General features: G+C 35.0%; 1 protein-coding gene across 2 annotated transcripts in view; it reads left to right on the forward strand.

Moving 5' to 3' along the window:
- The window catches only part of NLGN4X (neuroligin 4 X-linked), a 158538-nt gene that overhangs the window by 37149 nt on the left and 96316 nt on the right, over positions 1–25073 (forward strand). For both annotated transcript variants that reach the window (XM_057389976.1, XM_057389985.1), the window contains exon 3: positions 10877–11715. In XM_057389976.1, the coding sequence (XP_057245959.1) occupies positions 11244–11715 (472 nt within the window). In that variant the 5' untranslated portion in view covers positions 10877–11243. The remainder of the gene's footprint in view (positions 1–10876; positions 11716–25073) is intronic.

The raw sequence follows: 25073 nt of genomic DNA on the forward strand, positions 1-25073 counted from the left end.
AAACACAACACAAATATGGTGATATTGTTATCCACAACTTAGAACAAAAATTCAGAATGTCTTATTATAGGTGAAACTACTCAGGTTAAGCAAAATCAGATTCTGTCAGCTTTTAATATAGGCTTTATTTGTTCTGAAGATGTATGAAATAGCACTCTTCTCGTTTTTACCTGGTTGCAGCTGTATTAACAACGATGGAGATTTGCCCATCTGTGCTCACAGCATGAACATGGATTTAAAKCTTACACAACTATTCACAGAATGTTTGAAAAACCAGCTTAAATTTTTGTATTTCAATATTAATTCAGGAAGTAACTGACAAAATTTGGTGCTTAGTTATAATCTTWAAAAGCTGCATTTTTTATTGGTGCAAGAAGTTAATAACCTGCAACCAAATATCCATTAAAATTCTGGTTTGTCTCTCTGTGTTGGAAACAAAACTCTTTTATCTTGAACTARATAACATTTAATTCTAATGTAGTTTGCAGTCAGTGGAGTTAATTATACTGAAAAATTTTGTTGCTTCTATAGTTAGAGGCTTTTTGCTTTGCTTTAAAGATATGTAGGTAATATTTGCAATCATATCATGTCATATCATATATCATATCATATATCATATATCATATCATTGTGACTATTCTTAGGGGTATTTATATGTCACAAAATTGATTCTTAAAGGTGAGATGCAAATCCTTGAAAACGATCTATGAATAAAGAGCAATCTAACTGGTACATTGAGGTGCAGTCTACTCTTACTTAAATAATGTCACCAAAACAGGCTGCAAGGTATCCCTCCTTGAGCAGAGCGGTTGGACCAGAGGTCCAGAGGTCCCTTTGAACTTCAACCAATCTATGATCCTGTGTTCTTCATTTAAGAGCAATTCAGGTTTTTCTTCCCGTGGATTTAAAATAGCAATATGACCCTTTTATTTTCATTACAAGGAAGTATCAAAAGGACAGAAAAAACCCAAACCAGTCATATCACAAATTTAAATAGTGATGGTGAGTCACTAGAAAAGTTAGGTGATGGATAGAGGTTTCTGTTAACATTGACAGAACTTAACATTCTGTTACTACAGTTCTGTTTAAAGGAAGAACATTAAAAGAAATATAATTATTTGACCAGATGAAACACAAGTAARTATTTTAAAGACTACTGAAATAGTTTTTATTTAAAATATATTAGAAAGTATTAGTGGAATACAACTCATTGAGTGGAATGGTGTGAGGCTACAATATGAAGTTCAAACAATGGCAGAACTAGAATCTGTTTTGGTTAGAAGACATCAAGACTAAAAAGTGTAAACAGTGAGGCAGTAAGCTACATAAGGGTACAAGAAATTCAGATCTGATATATTCAACATAAAATTTACATTAATTTGAGAACAGAAATCTTTAAAAATATGTGTCTGAAAGACCAAGTGTTTAGGATAGCGCAGAAATTAAGCAAGCTGAGTTTATTAATTAACAAAGCAGGAGTTTCAATARCTTGACAAAGAAAATAGATGTATTAGAATTTCACCAATGAAAATTGGAGCTTGGACTGAGCAATCACAGCAGTTACACTAACAGATCACCCTCTTGGCAGCTTCATTGTCTTTTGGAATATGGATTTTCAGTGCTTTTAAATATTAGTATAGTAGTAGTGCAACTTACTTTGAGTTTGTTGAAATATGTTACCTCAGTATGCTATGAGTTAACTTTAAAAAAAGGAGTTAAAGAGTTATCAAAAGTTGTGTTGACCTTTATTTAAAAACAAATTGGAACTCATTTGATACAGAGGTTTTTTTTCCTGTGAAAAATTATCTCACAGAGAATTTAATTCCTCAGCTGAGCAATCCTTTCCTATAGCTGTTCATGGTTTATAATTKATATGCTAGAAACCAGCAAAATCAGGAAAAAAATAAATAACTCAGTGTCTGGTAGTGAAAACTTGCTTGTTTGAAACACAGAATATGTAATTGATATTGCCAGAATATGGGAACAACACTTACATTTTGTACTATTGGCAGTGTAGATCTCATGTCCAGAAATGCAACCATTTTGGTGCAAGAATTTAGGAAAGATAATTGTTGCAAATATGGTGAAATTCAGRGCCACAAAAATAATGAATCAGGATTCCTGGATTCTTCAATGCCTGTAGAAGACAATATTAAATTTAAAAAAAAGTTGTTAGTGCCTTGCAAGGTGATAGCTATATCATCCTTTTGAGGGCAGACTTAAGGGAGCAGCAGCTGTCTAAACAAAGGCAAAAAGGACATTTGAGTTGCTTGTTCTGAGGATCAGTAAGAATACTCCTGAAAAAAACATGTACACTTTCCCACCATTGAATAATAAATAATTATATACAGCTGCAAGCAAGGCCTTTAGATTGTGGATCTTTTCCTCTCATGCCAAAGAAGGCATTATGGAAGGAATTATTTTGAAGAATAAAAGTGTAAGTCAGATCACACAGGAATTACTGACATATCTCCAATATGAGGTAGAATAATCTTCTCCTCTGCCAAAGGGATTTAATTGTCTGCCCTGACCTCCATCTGTTCTATTAATTGACTGCATTAGTTTGTGGTAGATATTTTTGGTTGGTATTATGTTTTATTAGTGAGATTTCTTAAGATGATATAATAGAAGCACACAGGAAGCTGTAACTCCTGCCATGTGACAAGGTATATTTTTTCCCAATCATGACCTAAATCACTTGACCAAGGGCAGGAAAAAATAGATCAGTCCTTCCTAGTCAACCTGGCAGCTGCAAATTGTCTTCTATTTTTTCTTTTTTTTCTGCAATATCATCCCATATGGATATGATATAAGAAAAAAAAAAGGAAAAAAACAAAACCAACAGCCCAAAACCAAATAAATAAAGAAAACCAGAAATCCTTTACAAAAGAAATGAAATTAATTCATTCAACAAATTAAAAATCAATTTTACACTGATTCATTTGATGGGCATAAAACTTTTCCTGTATACAAAAGAAAGCTAAAAACAAATGACCGGGGAGAAGAGTCATAGGAAAGAATTATGGTTGTGAAAATAGAACATGCTGATGGTGTGCAGTCTATGAGAAAGATTTGAGAATTAGACAATTGAGAAGAGGAAAAGTATAGAAAGGRCTTTTGTAAGAGAACATTTTCAAGCAGGGGAGGACAACAGTAGGATGGGTCTTGAAAAGGTAGCAAGGTGCAATCTTTTGTCWTGGAATCATATTGTTAAAAATTATTTCTCCTCATATTATAAAATGCCCAYGTAGTTTTGCAGTTATGTGAAAGCAGGTAGAGTGTGCTAAATGGTATGATAAGAACAGTATTGTATGGGTCTTTTTAGAAAGTCATTCATAAATGCTACTCATTGCAGCTAAAAAAATCAAGGGAAACATGTGTTTTAAAAATAAATAAGCCAAGTATTTCTAGCAAAACAATGCTTTTCCACAAACTTATCARTTCTGTGTTAGCAACGGCTAATATTCGATGAAGATGATGGCAAAAAATGGATAAACTTGTTTGCAGAGATATTATTTTACACCAGGCAGGACACCTTGCAGCAGTTTTTAAAACAAATTAAAGATGGCTATTGGAATAACAATAATAGTGGCAACAATAATTAAAAGAAAAGCCCTAGAGAATAAAATTAATTGAATGGAAGGTGAGAAGATACTTGAATTTTAGTATAAACTCTGTATACTAAATTTCCTCCAAATGRATGCTACATCCTCTTTGATAAACTATCAGCACAATTAATGAGAGAACAGACAAAAACTGTTAAAAAACTCATAGCAGAATAAGCTTGTCCTGATTTTAGTTACGAGAACTCTGTTCATGCAAGAAGCGAACAGGAAAGTTATAAAGTTTCTTAACTCTGTGGTTAAAAAGTTAACTCTATACATAGTAAACRGTGAAAGAAAGAATCATCTTGGCACAGCTCAGGCCAGTTAGCTGTCTAATCTAGGCTAACCACTTGGGCTTTTMAAACATAATCTTCAGGATGTTTTCATAGTTTTCAACTAATATTTAATRTCAAATATCTACCTAACAGTAGGAAGAACTGCTGCCTGAAGTGTATGTCTCTGTTATAGACGAAATATCTGACTTTGTCACAGACAKTTTGGGAGATGAACATGATCCTAAACAGCCTAAACTAAACAGCCTGCTTAGTATTTGTTTCCAAGGTAGAGAAGGTACTTCAAGTGTCTGGCATGAAGACATATATTTCAATTTTGTGACTATGTGGAATTACTCTTTGTAACATAACTTCTTTCTACTTTTTGTAACAATTGTAGAATTTGCTTTTCCAAGGTGATGGAATTTCTGAAGTCTGTTTCTTAGATTTCTACATGTTGTTGTTGGATTCCGCTTAGTATTTGCCGAGCTTTTATTGTTATTTWGGAAATCTCCCTTTTGCTGTTGTTGTGCACACTTTTCCATATTACAGGTTTGTCAATATCTCTGATGTGGTATAACAGTCATATATCATTAATAACCTCTATTAATATATCATTAATAAACTCTATTTTGTCCCCTCCTTTCCCATGTTTAAGCAAAAAGTGTACGCTACATAAAAATAGGCACAGTCAAACTTGGAATTCAGGTGCCCATCAGTGGTAAGGAAATATATCTCTGGTTCTGCCCATAAGCTTATAGCTCTTAGTGAATAAAATGGTCTGGGTCCTGCCCTCTGCCCCTGAGGCCACATAACACAGCAGAGCTTGCATCTCTATAGTGAAAATCGTTCTTACTAAAAAGAAATACAAAGCTTTCTGTTGAGGAATACTTCTGGCCTGTACTGCTCCCTGTTTATGCCTGTACATTAGCTGGGGGACATGCATACTGTGGCAGGACAGTGTTGGAGTCCATGCTCTAGCCCAATTTGTTCACTACCTAGACCCTGAATTCCARTGTTTACTGCATTGGCCATAAAACAGACTAAGATATGGAATTCATAGTGGGAATTCTGTATGGTAATATTTTGCTTAACTTTTAGGGGTCCACAGTATGTAATATAATTCACAGCTCTCAGTACTTATGTCAACTAGAAATTTAAGAATTTTGTCCTTCWTTATTTGATTCAGCATAGACAAGACAGTAAGCAGAAAATATGCCAAGAGTCTCTTTYAAACTGTGATTGCTGGGGAGATGGGGAGGCAGCAGGCAGTACAGGAATGGTTGTCTCGTTAATGTCGTCTAAGATCACAGAATAATGGAATTGTTTTGGTTGAAAAGACTTCTAAGATTCAACACTGCCATGCCCACCACGCTGTCCCTAAGTGCCACATCCACATGCCTTTCAAGTGCCTTCAGGGATGGGGATTTTATCACCTCAGAGGGAAGCCTGTTCAAGTGCTTAACAATCCTCTTGGTGAAAAAACATTTCCTAACATTTAGTCTAAAACACCCCCTGGTCCAACTTGAAGCCATTTCTACTTATCCTATTGCTTGTTATTTGGAAGAAAAGATGGACTCCCACCTTGCTAGACCCTCCTTTCTGGTATTTGTAGAGAGCATGAGGTCCACCCCTAAGCTTCCTTTTCTCCATGCAAAATGATCCCAGGTCCCTCAGCCACTCTTCACAAGACTTGTGCTCCAGCTCCTTCACCAGCTTCATTGCATTGATCTAGTAAGTGATTATGGTGATCTCATTTTCCACAACATTCTGTGCAGTTTTATCTTGCTGAGACATCTTCTCTCACCTCTTAAATATAAGGGGTTCTAGCCAGTATTTAGCAGGTGAAAACCCACTAAGTTAGGAGGAGAGCCACACAGGAAAAGAAGCTGCAGGACGCTTTTCCCTTACGCTGAAGTTGTCCACTTTCAAGAAAATAAACATGAGAGGAAAACTTAATTTGATAAAATTTGATGATGTAAAAGCATAGTAAAGATAATCTCCAGTCACAATTTTTATTTTATGAATTGATTCTCCTCCAAACTACATAAGGCTTGCTTGAAAGTGAGAATACCTGTCCAAGGGAATTTGTACTTAATAACAAGGCAACGTTAGAGTTTTCTCAAAATCCAAGAGTAAGAATCTCAGAGTGAAGTCTTTTGTTTCAGAACTGAGAATGCTTCACACAGTCCTAACTATCCCAGCCTTGTTTGAAAACGAATGTTTGTAACTTGAAAGAGAGAGGTGTGGGTTTAAATTTCTTCAGGTTAATGAGRGTAGGCACTCAACTCTCCCATTTCTGGAATGAATGCATAATTGTGATATTATCATATGAATGAAGGCAGTATCACCACCTGGTAACCGAACCAGGTAATGCAATGAAAATGTCCTGCCTATGTCTCCTGTGTAATTCAGTTCTAAGAATTAGTGTAATAAAGCAACAACTTTTTTTTTTTTGCCATATAATATGTTGATGGGTGTGTGTGTGTGTGTGTGTATATGTGTAAATTTGTGCCTGTTTGTGTGTTCAGATGCCCAKCTGGTTTAAATTGCTTTTCCCACCCTGTGTCTGGTTATTGTAACATTTTTAATGTCTCCTCTTCTGAGACTGGAATACCAAGAGGGAGATATCAAATTCTAGTCATTAAATAGTCTCAAGAGATCAAAYTGCATATCAATCAGTCCCCTAGACAGTTTTTCAGTTGGTTCAGACAAGAGTTTTCGTTTCTTTCATCTTTGATAAGGGCATGCACTTAAGTTCAATGGTGAAGACAAGAAAGAGAGGACTGAGACCTGTGAGTTTCTTTGTATAATATTTAGACAAAACCTGATAAACTTTTAAAAACTTTTCAGTCATTTAGTCTTTCTTGTTGAAGAGGAGTAAAGACTTATTCCATGTTACAAATGGTTTGGGTTTTTTTGAGGTCTTGAAGTGGTAGTAGGAATAAACTTTGATTTTTTGAGGGTTTATTCAAATCATGAAAGCCCATTTTGTAAAYCTAATGTGTAAAATACTGATATTTGAGTGCATGTTTTAATTTTTTTTCRTATCCGTAAATWATTGGTGTGCTCCAGGCATAAGARATTTTACTCTACAGGAGTGTTTTGCCTTACAGAAACTCAGGTCTGAACATCCTGTTTCAGATCATAATCTTATTTTTGCAGTAACACATCTGAATTTAAGCAAACAGAAGTGCATAAAAGAAACAAAGAGAGACCCTGTGTTACGTTTCTTTTACAAGGCTATATCAGAAGGAAAAGCTGGAAATTATGCCAGCAGTTGTGCTAGACTCTACTGATGCTATTTTTTATACATTTCCCTAACATATGTACTAGAAATGTAGTGTTTTCTTAAGACTTTGAAGCTGCAGTTAGACATCTGAATCGCTATGGTGTTCATTCGGTTTGGGAAACTTAAATTCAGATTAAGATCGGATCTGAATGGAACATGCCTGTCATTTTGGGATTATTAGTTATTTCAGGCTTATGTTTGTAAGCAGTTTATGTCATGTTTTTCCCTTCTGACACCTCATATTTATTTCCAATCTTCTTCATTTATCTCAAGAAGCAGAAAGTGTAATGAAGATTGTCTAACCACTGAAATTCTTCTATACTTACATAAAATAGCAGTTGAAATTACTRTTCAAAAAGTCAGTGAGATAAGTGCAACTTCCTTAATTGAGCATTCCTAGTCAGTCTCGAGTCCTTCTRGCCATAAAGATTTTTTTATAATTTTAAATACAGGAAAAAAATAAGGGAAACCATATCTGCAATTGTTTAACAACCACCTTTTATAATTAGGTCCAAACAGCTCATTCTTTAGAGAATGCTGAGGTTAATTTCTTTGTTTTTTTCTTGGAAAGGAGTGATAATCACATGTTTTCTTTCAGTGTGCTTGCTTTTCAAATTGTTTTCATTACTGAGAGAATTGCAGTTTTCAAAAACATTGTAGGGACCACGCAGCTTTTTCTTACAATCTCATTGTTCTTTTTGATAGTGTATGAGATTTAGAAAGTCAGAATAAGAGTAGTAGCTCTGGGCAAAAAGCAATGATACGAAAGAAATGTGTGCCCATTTTCTGAAAAGTAAATGGTGATTGTAGTTTCTAACCTGAGGGATCTACTGACACTGTCCAAGCCTATCTGAGCCTTTTTCTTCCATTTATAGAAATTAATAGAAGGGTAAATGCAGCATGATCTTAAAAAAAAAAAAAAAAAATACTGACACTGTCCAAGCCTATCTGAGCCTTTTTCTTCCATTTATAGAAATTAATAGAAGGGTAAATGCAGCATGATCTTAAAAAAAAAAAAAAAAAAAAAAAAAAAAAAAAAAAAAAAAAACAAGCCTGCCTAATTTAATGTTTGTATGTAATTTGTATTGTTTTTCAGTCTTTATTTCCACATCAAAAAGAAAGATAAGTAAATTATCTACCTTTTTCTTCAGTTAATTCCGATCACACAACTAAGACCAACTTCAGGGTCCATAATGATGTTTGTATASTTGGCATTTATTTTCACTTTAAGCAAGGATATGTCATAGTTTTTAAATTTGTAYCACTTTCTCAGTTTAAATCTTGAGGGAATTTTTAATTGTGAATTAATAAGTTATACTTCYCACCTAAATAATTCTGTGATTCCATGACACATGATACAGATACTCATCCCTAGAGAAGTTTGTAATGCTTAGTGTCAYGAYCTACCYRTACARGACATAATGTTCGTTTTAAGYTCTCATCAAGCTGRAGAAAGACACCAGACYGTGTGTCAGGGAACTCTTCYGGTTCAGGGTACAGTTGTCTCCTTAACTGCAGCAACCAAGTAAAGAAAAGAGGAAGGAAGAGAGGAGAGAGGGGGCCCAATCTGCATGCCTCTTACATAAATTAGTCTTTCTGCATGTTTTGTTCACCCCTGCACAGACAACCCTTCCTCAGGAAGTGAGTTGGGGTTGGGGGGGCAGGGAACTGAGCACAAATCTTAAGGCAGAGAAGGAATTTGGCTCAGGACTTGCTGTTTCCCCCGAAATTTCTCTATCCTTCTTTCATCATTTGGATCACTGTGTTTCATTCCATCTTGTCAATTTTCTTAGTGCTGTATTCCAGATTTCTTAGAATGTCATTACAAACTTCTGCAATGTGAGTGTCAAGGGAGTAAGATCTGTTGCTCCTCCCTAAGCACAGATTAAATCCTCAATTGAACATGACTGGAAAATCTGACTTGTGCTGCATGGTCAAGAAAATGTGCCAAAGTCAGGATGGGGCAGAGCAAGATGAATAGTACTTAGAATCAATGACCTGCTGCTGACTTCCATTGTTAAAGATGGTAGCAGAAATCAGAAGAGAAAGTGATRCTTGAGGAGGAATTTTGGGTGATCCATATCTGTTTGAGTGCCAGGGAGCTGCTGAAGTGGGACTGCCCATGGGGGAGGATGACCCAGGAGCTGTGGGCACTGCAGAGCTGSCAGGACAAGATTCTGAACTCCTAAAGCCCCTCAGTGAGGGTGGGCTGAGAACAGGGACAGGACCCTGCCACCACCAGGCCAGGCASGGTGAGGAGTCAGGTCCAGGGTCTACCTGGGAACACAGTGAGTCCGGGATCCAGACTGGGTGTGGGGCTGGGCCAGGGCTTCCTGCAACATAACTCAGATTAGGGACTGATGGCCCTGGTGGGGGACATGAAAATTAGAGCTGTTAATGATTTGTCCTTCAGAAATGGTACTCAAATTGCAAGTCTTAGAGAAAATGACAGTAGAAATTTTGGTCCATCATAATAATAACAATCATAATAATATATATCTGGTCCATCATAATAATATATATCTGATATTTTTCTGGCCGCTGGTGTTTAGGTATTTCAACAGTTTTGTGGTAAGAGTGCTAAAATAAAGTAATTGAAGAATTTCAGAAGTTTAGACAGAATAAAATGTCTTTGAAATTATTTTCCTTGTCCGAGTCCTGACTGAAAAGAGGACCTGCTAGTCCACTTATATATAAATTGGATATATAAATGTGGGTTTATTCTACCAAATACAAGGTATCAGTATCAGTTTCCTATAAAAAAGAATTTTTAACCCATGGAATTGTTGTCTGTGATTTAGGGTTAAATAATGGGTAAAAAGGAAGTTTTTAATTTCTTTGGGCAGAAGAATGTTGATGTGTATTTATTTATAGACTTGTAATGGTTAGTGAGTGACTTGTATTTCATTAAAAATGAACAGAATTATTGCACAAATTGCCTTCTGACTTGAAATAAAAGTAGGAGAATGCAAGCAGGTAATGTTATATAATTGCAACACTATGTAGGCCAAAAGCTGACTTAAGAGATTGTGTCATGTTTTCTTTTTTCCTTTCAATTTTCTATTGTTCTGTTTGTCACACATAGAAAAAAKATATGAAAATCAATAAATTTGTATCTAATTTTGAGTAACTGTTCTCACACTAGATTGGAACTAATTATTTACTACACTAATTGGGATTTCTGAATTAAATGGAAGTAAATTAGGTTGTCATAGAGAAAAGAAGTCATATCTGTGAAAAATACTCTGTCATCGTATCATAGGAAGAGATTATCCAATACAGGAAACAAAAGTAATGAATGGCTCCTGTGGGAGTGTAAATATGCTTAAAAAGAAGATTCTGTTTATTTAGGGCAGAAAATATCCTCAAGCTAGCATTTAAATGTGATACCCTTCCTGAAAGCAGAAGTGTTTGGGCTGTGGTTTGGTTTGGAAGTATATACAGAAGTAGAAATGTTTGTTTTGTGGTATAACCTCTGACAAGTTGATGGCTTCAGTTTTAGCTCTCTTACTTTGCATGCCTTTGGAAACACAATGGATAACCAATGATGTCTAAGTTTCAAAAAACATTTGTGGGCCTTGTTATGGAAGTAGTGTGTGAATATAATTTTGTGGTTTTTTTGGTTTTTTTTTTTTTTAAATATTTTAGATTTATGCCAACATAAACTTGTCTGTTGATTTGAATTGTTTGTTTTCTCTTGGCCGCAGGCTGACTGAGTGGACTGGACATCACTGAAAGGAGCCATTTCACCAGGGCAGTGGAATAACTGCAGATCTCTCACCCCTGTACTTGGTGGGAAGTGCTGTGCATTGGGATTAATTCAACACCAAAGTCTGGGATGGGCCTTAGGGGCAGCCAGTCCCTTGCTTCTTCTGACACTGGGATTTGTCTACGGCCAGTCAGCTGAGGCACCTACCACACATCGGCTTTTGTTTTTCTGTTGCCTGAACGAGGTTGCATTTTCCCTCACTTYGTTTCCTTTTGACTACTTTTTTATTAGTTTGCGTTTTTCCTTGACTGATTAATTTTCTCCTGGCTGTGGAAAAAAGAGCCCTGCTGATGTTGGTTTAAATAATGTCRAAACCAATGGGACTCCTATGGCTGCCTTTGATCTTCACACCAGTGTGTGTCATGTTGAATTCTAACTTCCTCCTGTGGATAACTGCACTGGCTATAAGATTTACTCTCATCGATGGCCAAGCACAATACCCAGTTGTTACTACGAATTATGGCAAAATACGTGGTTTAAGAACACCTTTGCCTAATGAGATCCTTGGTCCAGTGGAGCAGTACCTGGGTGTTCCTTATGCTTCTCCTCCGACCGGAGAAAGGCGATTTCAGCCCCCGGAGCCACCATCATCTTGGACGGGTGTCCGCAATGCCACACAGTTCGCCGCTGTCTGCCCGCAGTACCTGGATGAGAGGTCACTGCTCAACGATATGCTGCCAGTCTGGTTTACAGCCAATCTGGATACCGTGGTGACATATGTTCAGGATCAAAATGAAGAYTGTCTGTATTTGAATATCTATGTGCCAACAGAGGATGGTAAGTACCCTGAGACCCGCACTGCAGTGCGCTCACCAGTTACCCATGAGCAGTGCCCAGGGCTTCAGAGCATCTTGCTGAGTTTCTTCTGTGTTTTATCTGTTGAAATGGACAATGCCTCTTAATATGCATTGCAAGTAATACTTTGTAGATTGAATGTGCTTGCATGGATTTTCTCTTGCGTTTCAGTGCAACACCAACCTGTAATTTGATAGCAAGCAGTGGCCAGGGTGTGTCAGCCAGCCTTAAATTTGCTGCTAAAATACAGCTGAGAATCATTCACAAGGCAGGAAAGGCGAAGTAACATAGTTATTTTTCTGAACATGAGTGGTACAAATGCACCATTAYATACTAATTTTTAAAGGAGAATATCCCTAACTTTTTTTCTTTGTTTCCATTATTAAACTTCTGAGCCTACTGTTAACTCTTCTTGATTTTTACAGACAATAGAAAATTGCKATAGTAATTGAGTCAACAGGGGATTTTTTAGGATTTTTATCTGTGAAATGTTCAGCTTATTTTTCTTCATGCACTAAATTTAAAATGAAGTAAAGGTGATTTATTATGCAAAGCTGAACAGGTGGCTTTAAACTTTCATCTGTTTTGTGTAATCCTTTCTCAAGAGCGTTACTTTAAACCACTTTTTATAGACAAAAAGGATGAACACAATTGGTAACACAGAACTCTTTGAAGATTTACATGATCTCAATCTCAAAAATTGTAGCTGTATGGAATGATGAATATATCTTTGGTCTTCTGAGTAGTATTGCTTCCTACAGGCAAGAAGACCTGTTTTTRTCAGGCCCCAAATGAGCTAAGTCTATTATATATCACAAGGAAATAAAAATGCTACTAGCACTTATATTTAATATTCCACTGCAAGCTAGTTCTTTCTGCTAATTAGAATGCAGTTACTGATGCATAACATGACAGATTTCTCCCAGATATGCAAATCCCTTCACTTTTTGCTGAGCGTTTGATTTACACAACCAAGGCATTGTTATTTCTCAGTAACCATACTCTAAATATGCAAATTTTGTACTTTGATTATTATAATCCTTCTGCCTTGATTGGCTTCTTTACTCAGAATTTCCAAGCTGTTTGCCAGCAATAAACATATCACCTTCTTTCCCTGCTCTCATCAGCTGAAGCAAAACCTTGAAAGCTAAAAATAAAGGGGTAAGGTTTGGGGAACACTGGGAGCTTTACAAACACAAATACTACCAAGCTGCTTAAAGGAAAAGTGCTGTGAAAGGAAAGCTGTGTTTATGGGGCCTCTGTGTGTGCAAGTGTGTGTGTGTGCATGTGTGTGTGTGTCTCTCTGCACAGATGAAGGAGCAGGTCTTTTCAGCTCAATATTTTCCCTCTTCCCTTCATTGCACTCCTTCTTACTCCTTGGACAATAACATAGATATTTTTTTTTCCCAAATTTCTTGATATTCAGTGTTTTGTCAGTCATCTTTTAGTAAGTCACTGATGTAAGCTTGGTCTGAGAAAGCATTCTGGGTTAAGATTTTATATGTTCTTATTGAAGGAATGTCAGCTCTGCTAACTCAGTCTTATTTTAGGGTCCTGTTTTAATAAATGCATGCATTCCTCCAATCTAATAAGAAGTTTCATTCCTTAATTAGGGAATACAGGAAATCAGACATGRAAAAATACATGTGAATGTCTAGGAAAAAATATTTAGTATCAAATGAAAAATATAAAATATTGGGGGCCTAATGACTAGCAACCTATTACACTCATCTTGCTGTAATAGCTAATGACATTTACTGTGAGATTATATAAATATAAAGGGCTGATACATTATATAAATATAAAGGGCTGATACATTTAATATTAACTTCTGTAGGCCTTTTTGTCCACTTATTCTGCAAAAAGCATGGTTTGCTCCCCTTCCTGGTTTTAAATTTTCTTTACTCTAAATAATGTGTAAATGGTATCTACTTTCTTTTATATCTCCTGTTGAAAATAAAAACACATACATAAAAGARTATGTAGCTGAATAATGAGAAGACAAAGTTTGGTGTCAGTGGTGAGCTGAAAGTAAGATTGCTCCTGTAAAACATGACAAGCATTTTTAGTGGGTTCTRTTGGGGAACAGGAAGCATAAGAATGAATAAGTTAAGTACATGAGGTTTTAATTGCATACTGTATATYTTACCACTAGTTAATAAAACTCAGTGGCTTTTTTGGTGAGGAAAATATGCAGTCTTCTGACCATAAAGATGCTTAGGGGGAACTACAAATCACATGTCCTAAGTTAGTGTGCCTCCAAATCATTCTAAACATAAATAGCCTTAAATTGTACTCCAAACAATCTGATTAAACAAGTTATGCTTCATTATGTGAGCCCTAGTTGGCAAAAATAAGCTACAGACAGCCATGAAATTAATTTTTGAAGCAAGATCTCAAAATGAGTGATTGAGTTAAATTCACATTTTCAATTCTTTCGCAAGTGCAGATTGATTTAAAATAGCTTTGAAACTGTTTTGTGTCTAGAAAAAAARGTGGCTGGAATCATCCAAAACTAATAAATGTTCTGATTATGAAACTTACTGAGATTCATTTTTTGTGCACTTATTTTTTTATTTTTTTTTTTTAGCTTTGGTGAAAGGAAAATATGCATAACTGATGAATTAACTGCATTCATRTGGAGTGCTTACTTCAAATCAGTTATAGTGAATAACCAATCAAAATGAAGCTCAATTTTAGGGGTTTTTTTTCATTGTTTTGTTTTTAGCAGTTGTTTTTCATTATATGGCATGACCTGTTTCTTATCATTTGTGTGATTTCACCAAAGGGAACCAACTTTTGATCATGTACTTTCAATAAAGGATTGACAAACACATGAACTTAYGCCTCCATCTTTTTGTTCACTGGAATCCTTCCAGTATAAACTAATGGAAATTAGAATACAGTCCCTTTAACCAGGTAGGTAAGTTTAGTTAGGTTTAATAAAATAATTTGAAATGTTGCTGCTTTTGTCTGAACAAGTATAGTGGAATTAAATAACATATGAATCTATAGTTCCTTGAAATTGTGTGAACTTCTAGGTCAAGAAATTAAAGTTGCTATTACACAGCTTAAGTCTGTAATAATTGTAGCCTTTCTTTAGATCCCAAAGAATTTGAATTTCAGATGTCAAATAATCCTGTCAGAATTTCCCATGTGAAAATGTTCTTCCAAAACAAAACGYATCTTAGTTTTTAGGGGCTTGTTTTTTTCATTTTAGGTGGAAATATTATTTGTGATAGAAGTCAATATACATAACTAGCAGGATATTTCTGCAATTCTGTCCAGGTAGATTTTTATTCTTTTGTGGTTTTTCACTGGTCAAATGTTTTTTGATTACACTTTCCCTAYAGTAACATTTCTATTTCAGAGTATCTAAGGTAACTGTAGAATATCTCTGATTTCTTTCGCCTTTGTAAGGGAAGAAATTGCAACCACATTGATCCATGGAGATTTTTTTTTTGGTCATAAGTATAAATAATAATGCAGTTATTTTAAAGATACACAGTACAAGCCATAAAGATAAAATCTAGATTTATTTTTTAAATTTTAAATATCAAACCTGTAGTAATAAGAAATTACTCAGAACTGAAGCTAACAAAATATTTACAGTGAAACGGAACATTTTATCTAGTTGCTTTCTAAACATTTGGCTTGATCTTCAGGATTATTTGTGTGGGTGTATATTGTCAAGGCTGCTTTTTCAGTTTCTATAAACTGTAATTTTCCACAAGAATACTTGAATGTCAGTTTTGAGGAGGTCATCTAGGGAAATGATATTGAGGACAGTCTGTTTATTATAACTTCAGTCTGAATATGGGTTTATCTACAGTGGAAATGCTAGATTGAAGAGGACACAGACTGTTAATCGGCTGTGCTTAATCCCTGGCCTTTATCATTTGAATCTGTGGATTCTGAAGGAGATTGCTAACTCCTATCATAACTGGGGAAAAAAATAACAAGAAAAAAAAAAACCAAAACAGAAAAGACCCTTAATTTGTATTTCTTTCATGATAACCTTTAAAATTATATTCATAGCAAAGCATGATTAAAAAAGAACCAGCACAGGAAAGCAACAGAGAAAAATCTCAGTAAGAATAAATCTTTTTGTTTGTCTAAAACCTTCTATGTTGAGATCAAAAGAGAAAATAAAAATGGTGACTKTTCTTGTCTTTGCTTGATCAGTCATAAGCACATATGCTTTACTTATTTTGGCATATGGATAGATGGTACATTTTACACAAGTGTGGAGCTCCTTATGCACTATGTTACAGATTAACYAATGAAATATTTAAAATGTTCAGARGTTTGCCCTTGTTTCTTGTTGGTGAGCTCTTGTTTCATTTACTTCACAGCTGAAGGGACAAAAAAAAGTGGGAGACTATGACACTTATTAAGGTTGAATGGGTAGGTTATAAGTTTTCATTAGATTATGGGAACTGCCACAATTACCCARGATTAGTGGTGTATTTAACTGTGGACTACCACAAAGAAAAAAGTCTTGTCAACACGAAGGAGATCAACAGTATTCCTTCTCTGGGCAGTGATGTCAAGGAAATATACCTGCAGCTCATGACTCCGTGTCTATTTGACTAAGAAATAACAGAATGAAAAATTTGAGCAAAGCTGATCTAGAAAAAAAGCCTTAGACTATGTCACTTTTACATATTGTGAAATGTCAAATGTCTGCGAAATATATAATAGTTTTCAGCCTTCTTCTTTTCATTGCTGTTGAATTGCAATATCTTTAACTTGGAAAAAATATTTTTATCAGAATTTTTCTAATAAAACATAACTGATAAAAAATTGGAGGGGGTTTTTCCTTTTTCTTTGGGGCAAAGAAAAAGGTAGTGTAAAAATTAGTCTCTTCTCTCCACCRTTTTGATGGTATAGAATAAAAAAGTAAGCCAATCCATGGCCTCTTTCTTAATATGAGAAGTAAGGGGCCATACTTAAAAATAGTGTCATAGTGAGAAAGATGGGTGCAATGCTCTACATTACTTTTATTGAATTATTAGGAGGTGATAATAGTATCTTGTCATTTCCAAATAAACTCAATTTTCTATACAATAGATTCTTCTAAACTATATGTAGTTTTAAGTTTCAGTAGATGCATATCAGACATTTTTCAGGTAATTTAAAATTGTAATTATCCTATTATCTTTTCACTATTGTAAATGTAAGTAGCTACTTAAGAAATCAAAGCAAGTATTTATATATATATATATACCTTTAAGGGATTGAGAATATCCTGTCTATGTATTTACATTTTTTATTCTTCCTCAAAATCTTCACTGCATATTTAAAAGTCAATTATAATTTCTGTAATTGGCATAGGAGCATAGAGTTTTGCTTCTGTTTTCTGAAGCATTTTTAAAAGCAAATTAAATTCATTTATTGACTTCTAGAAATATTTTAAATCTGTTTTAAAACATATTTTGGACTTTTATAGATGATAATGTTTAAACAGCTTCATATTGCAAATAATGTTTCTTTTGAAGAAAAACAACAATATAACAAAATTTTGTTTTCAGTTTCAATATTGTCACAGGTTTTGCCAATGACAGGGTTTTTTTTTTTAACTCCCACCCATTCAGTCAACTGTTTGTCTACTTTGGAAAAATAAAAACTAATTATTACAATTATTTAAATACATTTCAGTTTTTAAAAGTATATAAAAAATTACACGTAAAAAAAAGGCCTATCCTTTTGTAAAATGATTTTATTGCTTTACAGAGTGAGGAGGATTGATAATAGATAACAATTACAGTACAAAACGACAACATTGGAATTATTGCATAGTACCAGTTGAACATAAACATATACTTTTTAGCRTTAAAGACAAAATTGCTCTCCATTGTGAAAGATAAACTCCCCATTGTGTCAGAGTGCCTCAAGCCAATTCTTTCACTGTTAGGGTCCAATATATCCCCTCCTCCTAATCCAGAAATATTGCAGCATCTGTGAGAAAGAAGGAGGCATATGTCTGGCTATTCTCTGCCTCCCAGGATAAAGCTGTGGGTAATCCAGGCCCTTTTTTTACTTCTTGCTTTTGACAGTCGCAAATACCTYCTGACACCAAAGAACAGGACTCTAATCTAGATGAAATAAAGTTCTTAAATCCTTAGAGATAAATTCAGATTTAGTTGCTAATTTCAAAATGCTGTCCTTCCCTCCAGGAGCTGCCCATTCCACAGGCACTTTACAGGATTGCACCCAAATGGCCATCTCAGGAACTGATATGCAGTGAAGCCTAGCAAGAAAACTCAGCGTTCAATATGACTTTAGTTAATCCCAACAGGATTTTTGGCACYGTTTCCTAGAGTCTCATCATTATCTCATATTGAAAAACCTGCTGGAATGGGGGGGAATGTTCTTTACAACATGATGAATTAATGTTTGTTCTGCAAGGCAAATTAATTTTATCATTCTTTTAGTTAAAGAACAGTGCCTTTGGAATTGTGGAGGCTGTGCCATTTGGCTCAGTGACATGACATAAAAGTCTTTGGTCATGTGGGTCATGAGACCGATCAGATTTTACTACATTTTGCCCACTGACTGCCACCTGACCATTCAAGGTGCTTTTTGTTTTGGTTTGTATTTTTTCCTGTGTGTTTGCTTGGGTTTCTTTCGTGTTTTGTTTTGGCTTTTTGTTATTTTGTTTTGTTTTTAAACGGAGCTTTCCTCTTCACCCCTGCAGAACGCAGCTTTGCATGCTGCAGCTTTTCTCTGTGTGTCTTCTTGCTTTCTGTCAAAACACAAATCAATGTGACACCTGCTAACACAGAAGCAGTTCCTCTGTCCTAGAGCAGTGCAGTGGGTCCTTGGCAGGTTTCTGAGTGGTGAACAGTGTGGAATATGTGCAGTCGGATCTGATCAGTGTCTTAGCCATACCATTTGTATTAGCTTTGATTTCCCGTTAAGGCTGTCTGATCTCACTGGTCTTCCTTCAGGTATTTTTTTGCATTCGATGAAAGTTTTGAAAGCTATTTGTATCTTTTCATTCAAATTTGGTTCAGTTTCCTTTAATTTGCACACTGATTGCAGGTTCAGACAAAGCTGACACATGCTGAATAGCTCAGCTAAATCACAAGGCTCATAAATCAGTCACATCTGCGAAAAATATTTAAAGGAAATGTACCCACATCAATGTGATAGTCATAGGTAGTTTGTCAACCAGGAAAATTTACAATTCTCTTCTACAAATGTTAAGATATCTGCAAAATAAATTAACACAAGTTTGAAATAAAGCAAATGCTCATTATTTGCTCCTCAGATTTTCTGACAAAATTGTGGATAAATGAAGACAAAAATTTCTCCTCAACATGACAGTTTTTTGCACTGGGTTGCCATCCTTTTTAGAGGGAAAAAATATTCCTGGTTTTTATTCAATACTTCTTGCTTAAGATTACAGATAAAGTTCTCAGAATGGCATATAATCAATTAAACATGCTTACATTTTGGGATAGTATTAGTTGAATGTGTTAGTTGTAATCCAAATAGAACAAAGCCAAAGAAAGGAGAAAAAAAAGATGTTAATGATTGCAAATTTTATTTGTGCTTGTGATTTTATCATCTGAAGGAATATGGATGAATTTATATTCTTGGGGTTTAAGGCTTTTTTAATCTGGACCTTGCTCCTGGTACCAAAAGAGACAAACAATGAGAAATAATTCTTATGAAACCGTGAAAATGAATTAATGCTTATGGCTATCTGGTACTGATATGTTAAAAATCCATTACAGAAATGTTATAATAAAAGGATTTTTTTTTTACAGTTCTTGCTGTAGGCAAACTTTTAATGAAGAATAAATTTACTTGTGATGCTAAGCCAAATTCCTACACTATATATAGGGAATTTTAGTTACAAATGGAATTTCTGGTGCCTTGTTCCAAAATGCTTATAATTGCTGGGTTGATGTTAAATAGATTTTTCATTGACAGGGTGTGACATATTTAATCTAATGGAGGGAAATTGCTTTGTGCAKATTCAAATGACTATTCAATTAGTCACTGGTAATGTTTCCAAGCCATCATAGCTGGAAATCATGGATACATTGTCTGTTTTATTAAATATGCAGTAGGGCAAATGAAAACCCAATCCAAATATATACATTTCATCCTCTTGCAAATAAATTAGAATCAAATTATCTTTTATGTCGTATTTTTAGGGTGGCCAGGAAATTAAAGAAATCATTCTGCATTTGTAATACTGCCCCCATGGTATTTTGCTGGCTTTTCATGCTTGATTCAGACAGCAGAGGGAGCACAAGTTTCCAGCAAACTCATTTTTTTCTGTCTCTGGGCATCACTGAAAGAGACACAAGTAATGCTGGTGAATRCAGTAGTAAAACATTCAAACAGGTGCTGTTTTTTTGCTGTTTAAACAGATAGGAAGGGATCTGGTTCCACCTTTCTCAAGCTGAAAATKAATAGTTGCCAGTGTTGATTCTGGTGGTGTGGACTGGTGAATTTATAAAAGAGATAGATCCTTTCCAAGCAAAACATGCTGCACTCACATGAACATGAACACTCACTTATATGCAATGAATTTTTTATTGCAAAATAACAAATGTTTAGGTGAGAAAGCATACTAGCAATGCACCAGTTTTTCAATAACTAATACTTGCAAGGCAGTGAATGGCAGAGCCGATTCCAAAGTATAGAATTTGATCTGTTTGGTTGTGGAGAGTTAGTATAAACATTCCTACTTAAAAAAAATTATTGATTCTGTCCTTCCATTTCATAACCAAAACATAAAGAACAGCAGATTTGTTTTTCAGTTAATGCCATTGTCTTTCCATCTTCTATTTTATAGTTACACAGCTCAATCATGTRAAGTGCCAAATGTGTTTTGCCTCCTCCTATTTCACTGAAACAAAAATGTTAAGCATGTTGAAGTTTCATTCTCATAGAAAGCATTTTTTAACTTTTCCCTATCACTTTATTGGAATTAACAGTATGACTAAGGTCTATTAAGTCATACAAAGTGCCAAATTACACAAATGCTGGAGGGCTTCCTCTCCAAAATACCTTGCTTTCTGATTCATAATGTATCTGATTCAAAAAGACTGTTATTTTTATGTCTTAAGGATTTGAGGTGCTCTTCTCATMTACCTGAATTATAGACCTTGTTCTGCCTTCAGGGATTAAATTCAATAGGCTGAGCTGCAATTGATATCCAGGGTGGGTCCTTGGGAGTTGGATCAAATGAGGTGTTTACTGTGATCATGCTTAAAACCATCCCTATGTATTAACAGCTATGCTTTGTCACTAACAATGACCTGAAAGTATTCCTAAGTCAAAGAAAATGACACACACGTACAAAAGGAGCAGCTCAGTATGACAGTCTCTCAGAGGGAATATTTTAGTGAAAACAGATTGAAGAAATAACTGAATACAAATAAATGCAGTAAGATGAACTTAAATAAGTTGGTAAGTTTCTAAAAGTCATATTGTATAGCGTGTTCTTTATTTTCATTCTCAAAGGGTTATCTGTAATGCCTTCACTGTTATTCCCAGAACTAAACTGTAGCAGATGGATTAAATTGGTAAATTTTTATTCTTATCTGTGTCCATTTTCACAATGAACTGCCAAGGGAATGTTCAAGCTTTATTTCTTCTCTATCCAATTTCACTATTCCTTGTAACCACTTCTTGTTACCTACTCTAGCCACTATCRTTTTATAAATGAATACCTTTGCTCACTGTGCAAAGTAATACTATGAAGTAAGTGTAAATTCAGTTTCCATTTCCAAAAGTATCCACATATTCTTCCTTATCTATTTTTTTTTCTCCAGAGTCAAACACACGAAGCAACAATAGGTRAGAAAATTAATTTTAGGAAGGGTAGCTATGTATATATATTAGCAAATATATTTTAGCTAYGCAGTGGGTGTAAAAGGATCTGGCTAGGAGAGAAAGCTTGATTCTCTTTCATGTATTAGTCCTTCTGTACTGGACTCCTTCAGTGGGCCCCTCAGCTGTGCTTGCCAAGATGCATTTGGGCTGTAAGGTAGTAATGAGGATACTATTGCACCCTGCTGTGGCAAGTTTGGRTTTGCTTTAATTGTTGTGGTTTGTTGTTGTTGTCATTTTTAGCTGAAAAGTTCTTGAATTTTAGTTGTCATCGTGAAGTGCTGAGCCATAGCCCATTATATAAATATGCCCAGAAAGTATATGGGATATTGCAAGGATCAAGGGGGAGGATGATGTCCAGATACTGGCTTTGGAGGGTTTTGTTAAGTGTCAGCTGTTTAAATGCCTACAGTTTTATATGACAATATCTGAGCATCTAGGAAGGCCATGAAAGATTTCCATCATGTAACACTTATTCTGCTTTAGTTCAATGTTCAGTTTTTAACACCTTTGAAAGTGTGGCCTGTAATGCTTAAGTTAATTTTCTAGTATTCTTAAATAAAAAAGAAATAAATTAGTAAGTAATTATAAATTTAGAAAGCACCAGCATTATCAGATTTTTAAAATATTATTAAATTTATAGTTTATTCCATTTTTGAGTGCTACTTCTAGATTTGTTGCTTCATAATAATGTATCAAACTTCTAAATGCAGCCTATTTTTCTGTGCTTGTTTTGCAAACCTAATACAATAAATCAGGATGGTTTAGCATTGGGATTATGAACTGAATTTTTTCAAATTCTAATATACGRCTTTTGGATTTGATTGTCTGTATTACTTTTTCTTTCTTTTGTGATCTTTTTCCTATTTTGCTTCAACACAAATGATAAGACAGACACCATTAGTTCCTAAGACCAGAGCATAAAACAGTTATTTCTGCATTATAAGTGGAGCTAGTTTRAGCATTTTGTTTCCTCATGGTGTACTAAATGAAAGTATTGTTTTAGCACAATTAACTTTTTTTTCCCCTGTTGTGTGACTTCTCTGGGTTTTTTTTGTTGTTGTTTTTTTTGTTTTTGTTTTTGTTTTTTTTTTGTAAGCGTTAATTGGAACTACAAACATCTACCACTTTATCTACCAGTTTATCCATTTCTTGTACMGATTGATTACAGTTTTTTTTGTTTGATACAGAGATGTGAAGTAAAATTGTCGGGGGTCTTGCACCTTTTTTTTTTTTAAAATAATAAATTACTGAAATCACTGTATTGCTCAGATAAACTGACAGTGAGGCAATTGGAGATCTAACAGAGAGAGATGTGAAATCGATCATCTGTTGCCTTTGTGCCTTGGTTGCCCATTTAGGAAATCAGTATCATAGTTTTTTTCTCTGATCAGAGTTAGAAACAACTGCAAGAAAAAAATGCCTGTGGGTGACAAAATGCTGAAATTACTTCCCATATACTTGCAACCTAAAAGACTGTATTCCTTGTTGGTTTTTTTTTTGTGTGTGTGCATAGGTTTGTCTAAGATCTGTCTTACTCCCCTTGGTGATCCATTTACTGGCAGTTCTTTGCATATCACTGCATTGTATTGTAACCTCCAAGCAAAACTCTCAAAGGTGTAAAGTGCAGTAAATTTGGGATCTCTTGTACCATGATGAATTCCAAGAATTGAGTAAAGAGACTTAGAACTAGGGCATCTAGAAATTGACCTGACTCATTTACTGATAGAAGATTGAAGCCCTGCTATCAAAGTTTGCATTTAATTCTTTGCTTTAAATCTTCCCAGAGTAGTCAGAAATGAGACAGCAGGTGGAATTTTCCAAGAGCTAAAAAAAACTACAGAAAATAGGATTTATGCCAGAAGAAGATCCCGAGGCATTTAATTACTGAAAGATGAGGAAAACTTTGTGGCTGGGTAAGGCATATCAACTTTCAGTGTAATGTGTTTAAACTCAGAAGGGATCTGCTAAGTTACTGAGGAATGAAAAAAGGTTGTTACTAATACGTGATGCATAGCAATAGGTTTCTCTCATGAAGTTTACCGAAAGCAAGAAGTCAGAAGTAGATTTTGGAAGAAACTATGCTCTTTGCAGATGCAAAAAATGGCTTGGAATGTTTCTGTGAGTCCTTTAATTTTCTTCACTATCTCTCAACTAATAAAGAAATTACTCCTGAGTACAATATAAAGTGTTTGCTCTAATAGATCTGCCAGATGGCTAAGATCTAGCTGGCATAACCCTTGTAGACCATTCTGAAATTAATACTTTGCATGACCTATAAGTCCCCTCCTGAGAATGAACCTAATGGGATCTGTACTTTTATACCAAGTCCAGCACTTTGGGAATGCCAGATGCATTCTTTATGCACAGAACTCATTTAGTTCCCTTTTCAGTCAGCTGAGTTTGTGTAATCAAAGACCCTAACCCATGATGACTATTTTTATTTCCTTGTGGCTGCTAAATCTTCCTTTAGAGAGCAGCTAACTAGTTTTGGTTTTGGATTTTAATTCTTTAAATACACTCTATTTTGCATACAAAACACTTTCTTTTTGTTGAACTAGAAAATGTTGGGTTTTTACATAACCCAGGATGTGGTTATTAAAAATATCCCACCTTTCCCTGGTTCCCATTACCTTAATATAGCATTTGGTTGTGTATTCTGTTGCTTTATTCCTCTGATCAGTTAGCTGTGACCTTGTCTATAACTTTGACTTGATTCCACAGTCCTTCCRTGGAGGATGGGTTCCCTTGCTACAGGCAAATCCATTTCTCCATTTCCCCTACAACTTAGAAGGATTGAAAAATTTCAAACACCGTTGGGCTWTTGCAGTCTAAGAGATGACTGCATGAGTTGACTGTGCACTTTCTTAGTCTATTAAGTTAGTGGCTTTTAACTTAGATGTAAAATAACATCAATGGAGGATGCTTAAGCTGATGCATTTTATCCAAATGTGGAGATTCTAAGGTACACACACTAGGAACAGCCAGTTTATCGAATGTGTTGTAATGGTAATGATTCACACCCTGAGAATCTGAGCATGTGTCAGCTTTAGTAATCAAGATGACATATGAATATGTAATTGGTGATTTTATGCCAGCCATATCTGAAGACAATGTGAACTGAATGAAGCCTCAAAGACTAGGACCCTTGTGTGCTCATGACCATAAAACAACTTACTGATCATATTAAGCACCACCCCCATGTGGCATATTGACAGGCAAATGAGATGATTTTCTGGGATTATTTTTAATCAATGATATGATTTTAGTAATTTGAAAATCACAGATGTATTGTACCCATGCTTTGTTATATTCTTTGTGTAAATTTTAAACCAGCATTTATTAATACTTCATTTTTAGCAAGACAAAGCATGACATACTCCTGCAGGCTTAATGCCACTAAAATATATCCCATGATAATTCCTGGAGTTTGTGAATAGATACTTTTAAGAGCCTTACACATTGTTTTCCAAAAAATGTGT

This window comes from Malurus melanocephalus, unplaced genomic scaffold (assembly GCF_030028575.1).
Source record: "Malurus melanocephalus ecotype Western Australia unplaced genomic scaffold, MMel_1.1 scaffold_1, whole genome shotgun sequence".
NCBI classification, from domain to species: domain Eukaryota; kingdom Metazoa; phylum Chordata; class Aves; order Passeriformes; family Maluridae; genus Malurus; species Malurus melanocephalus.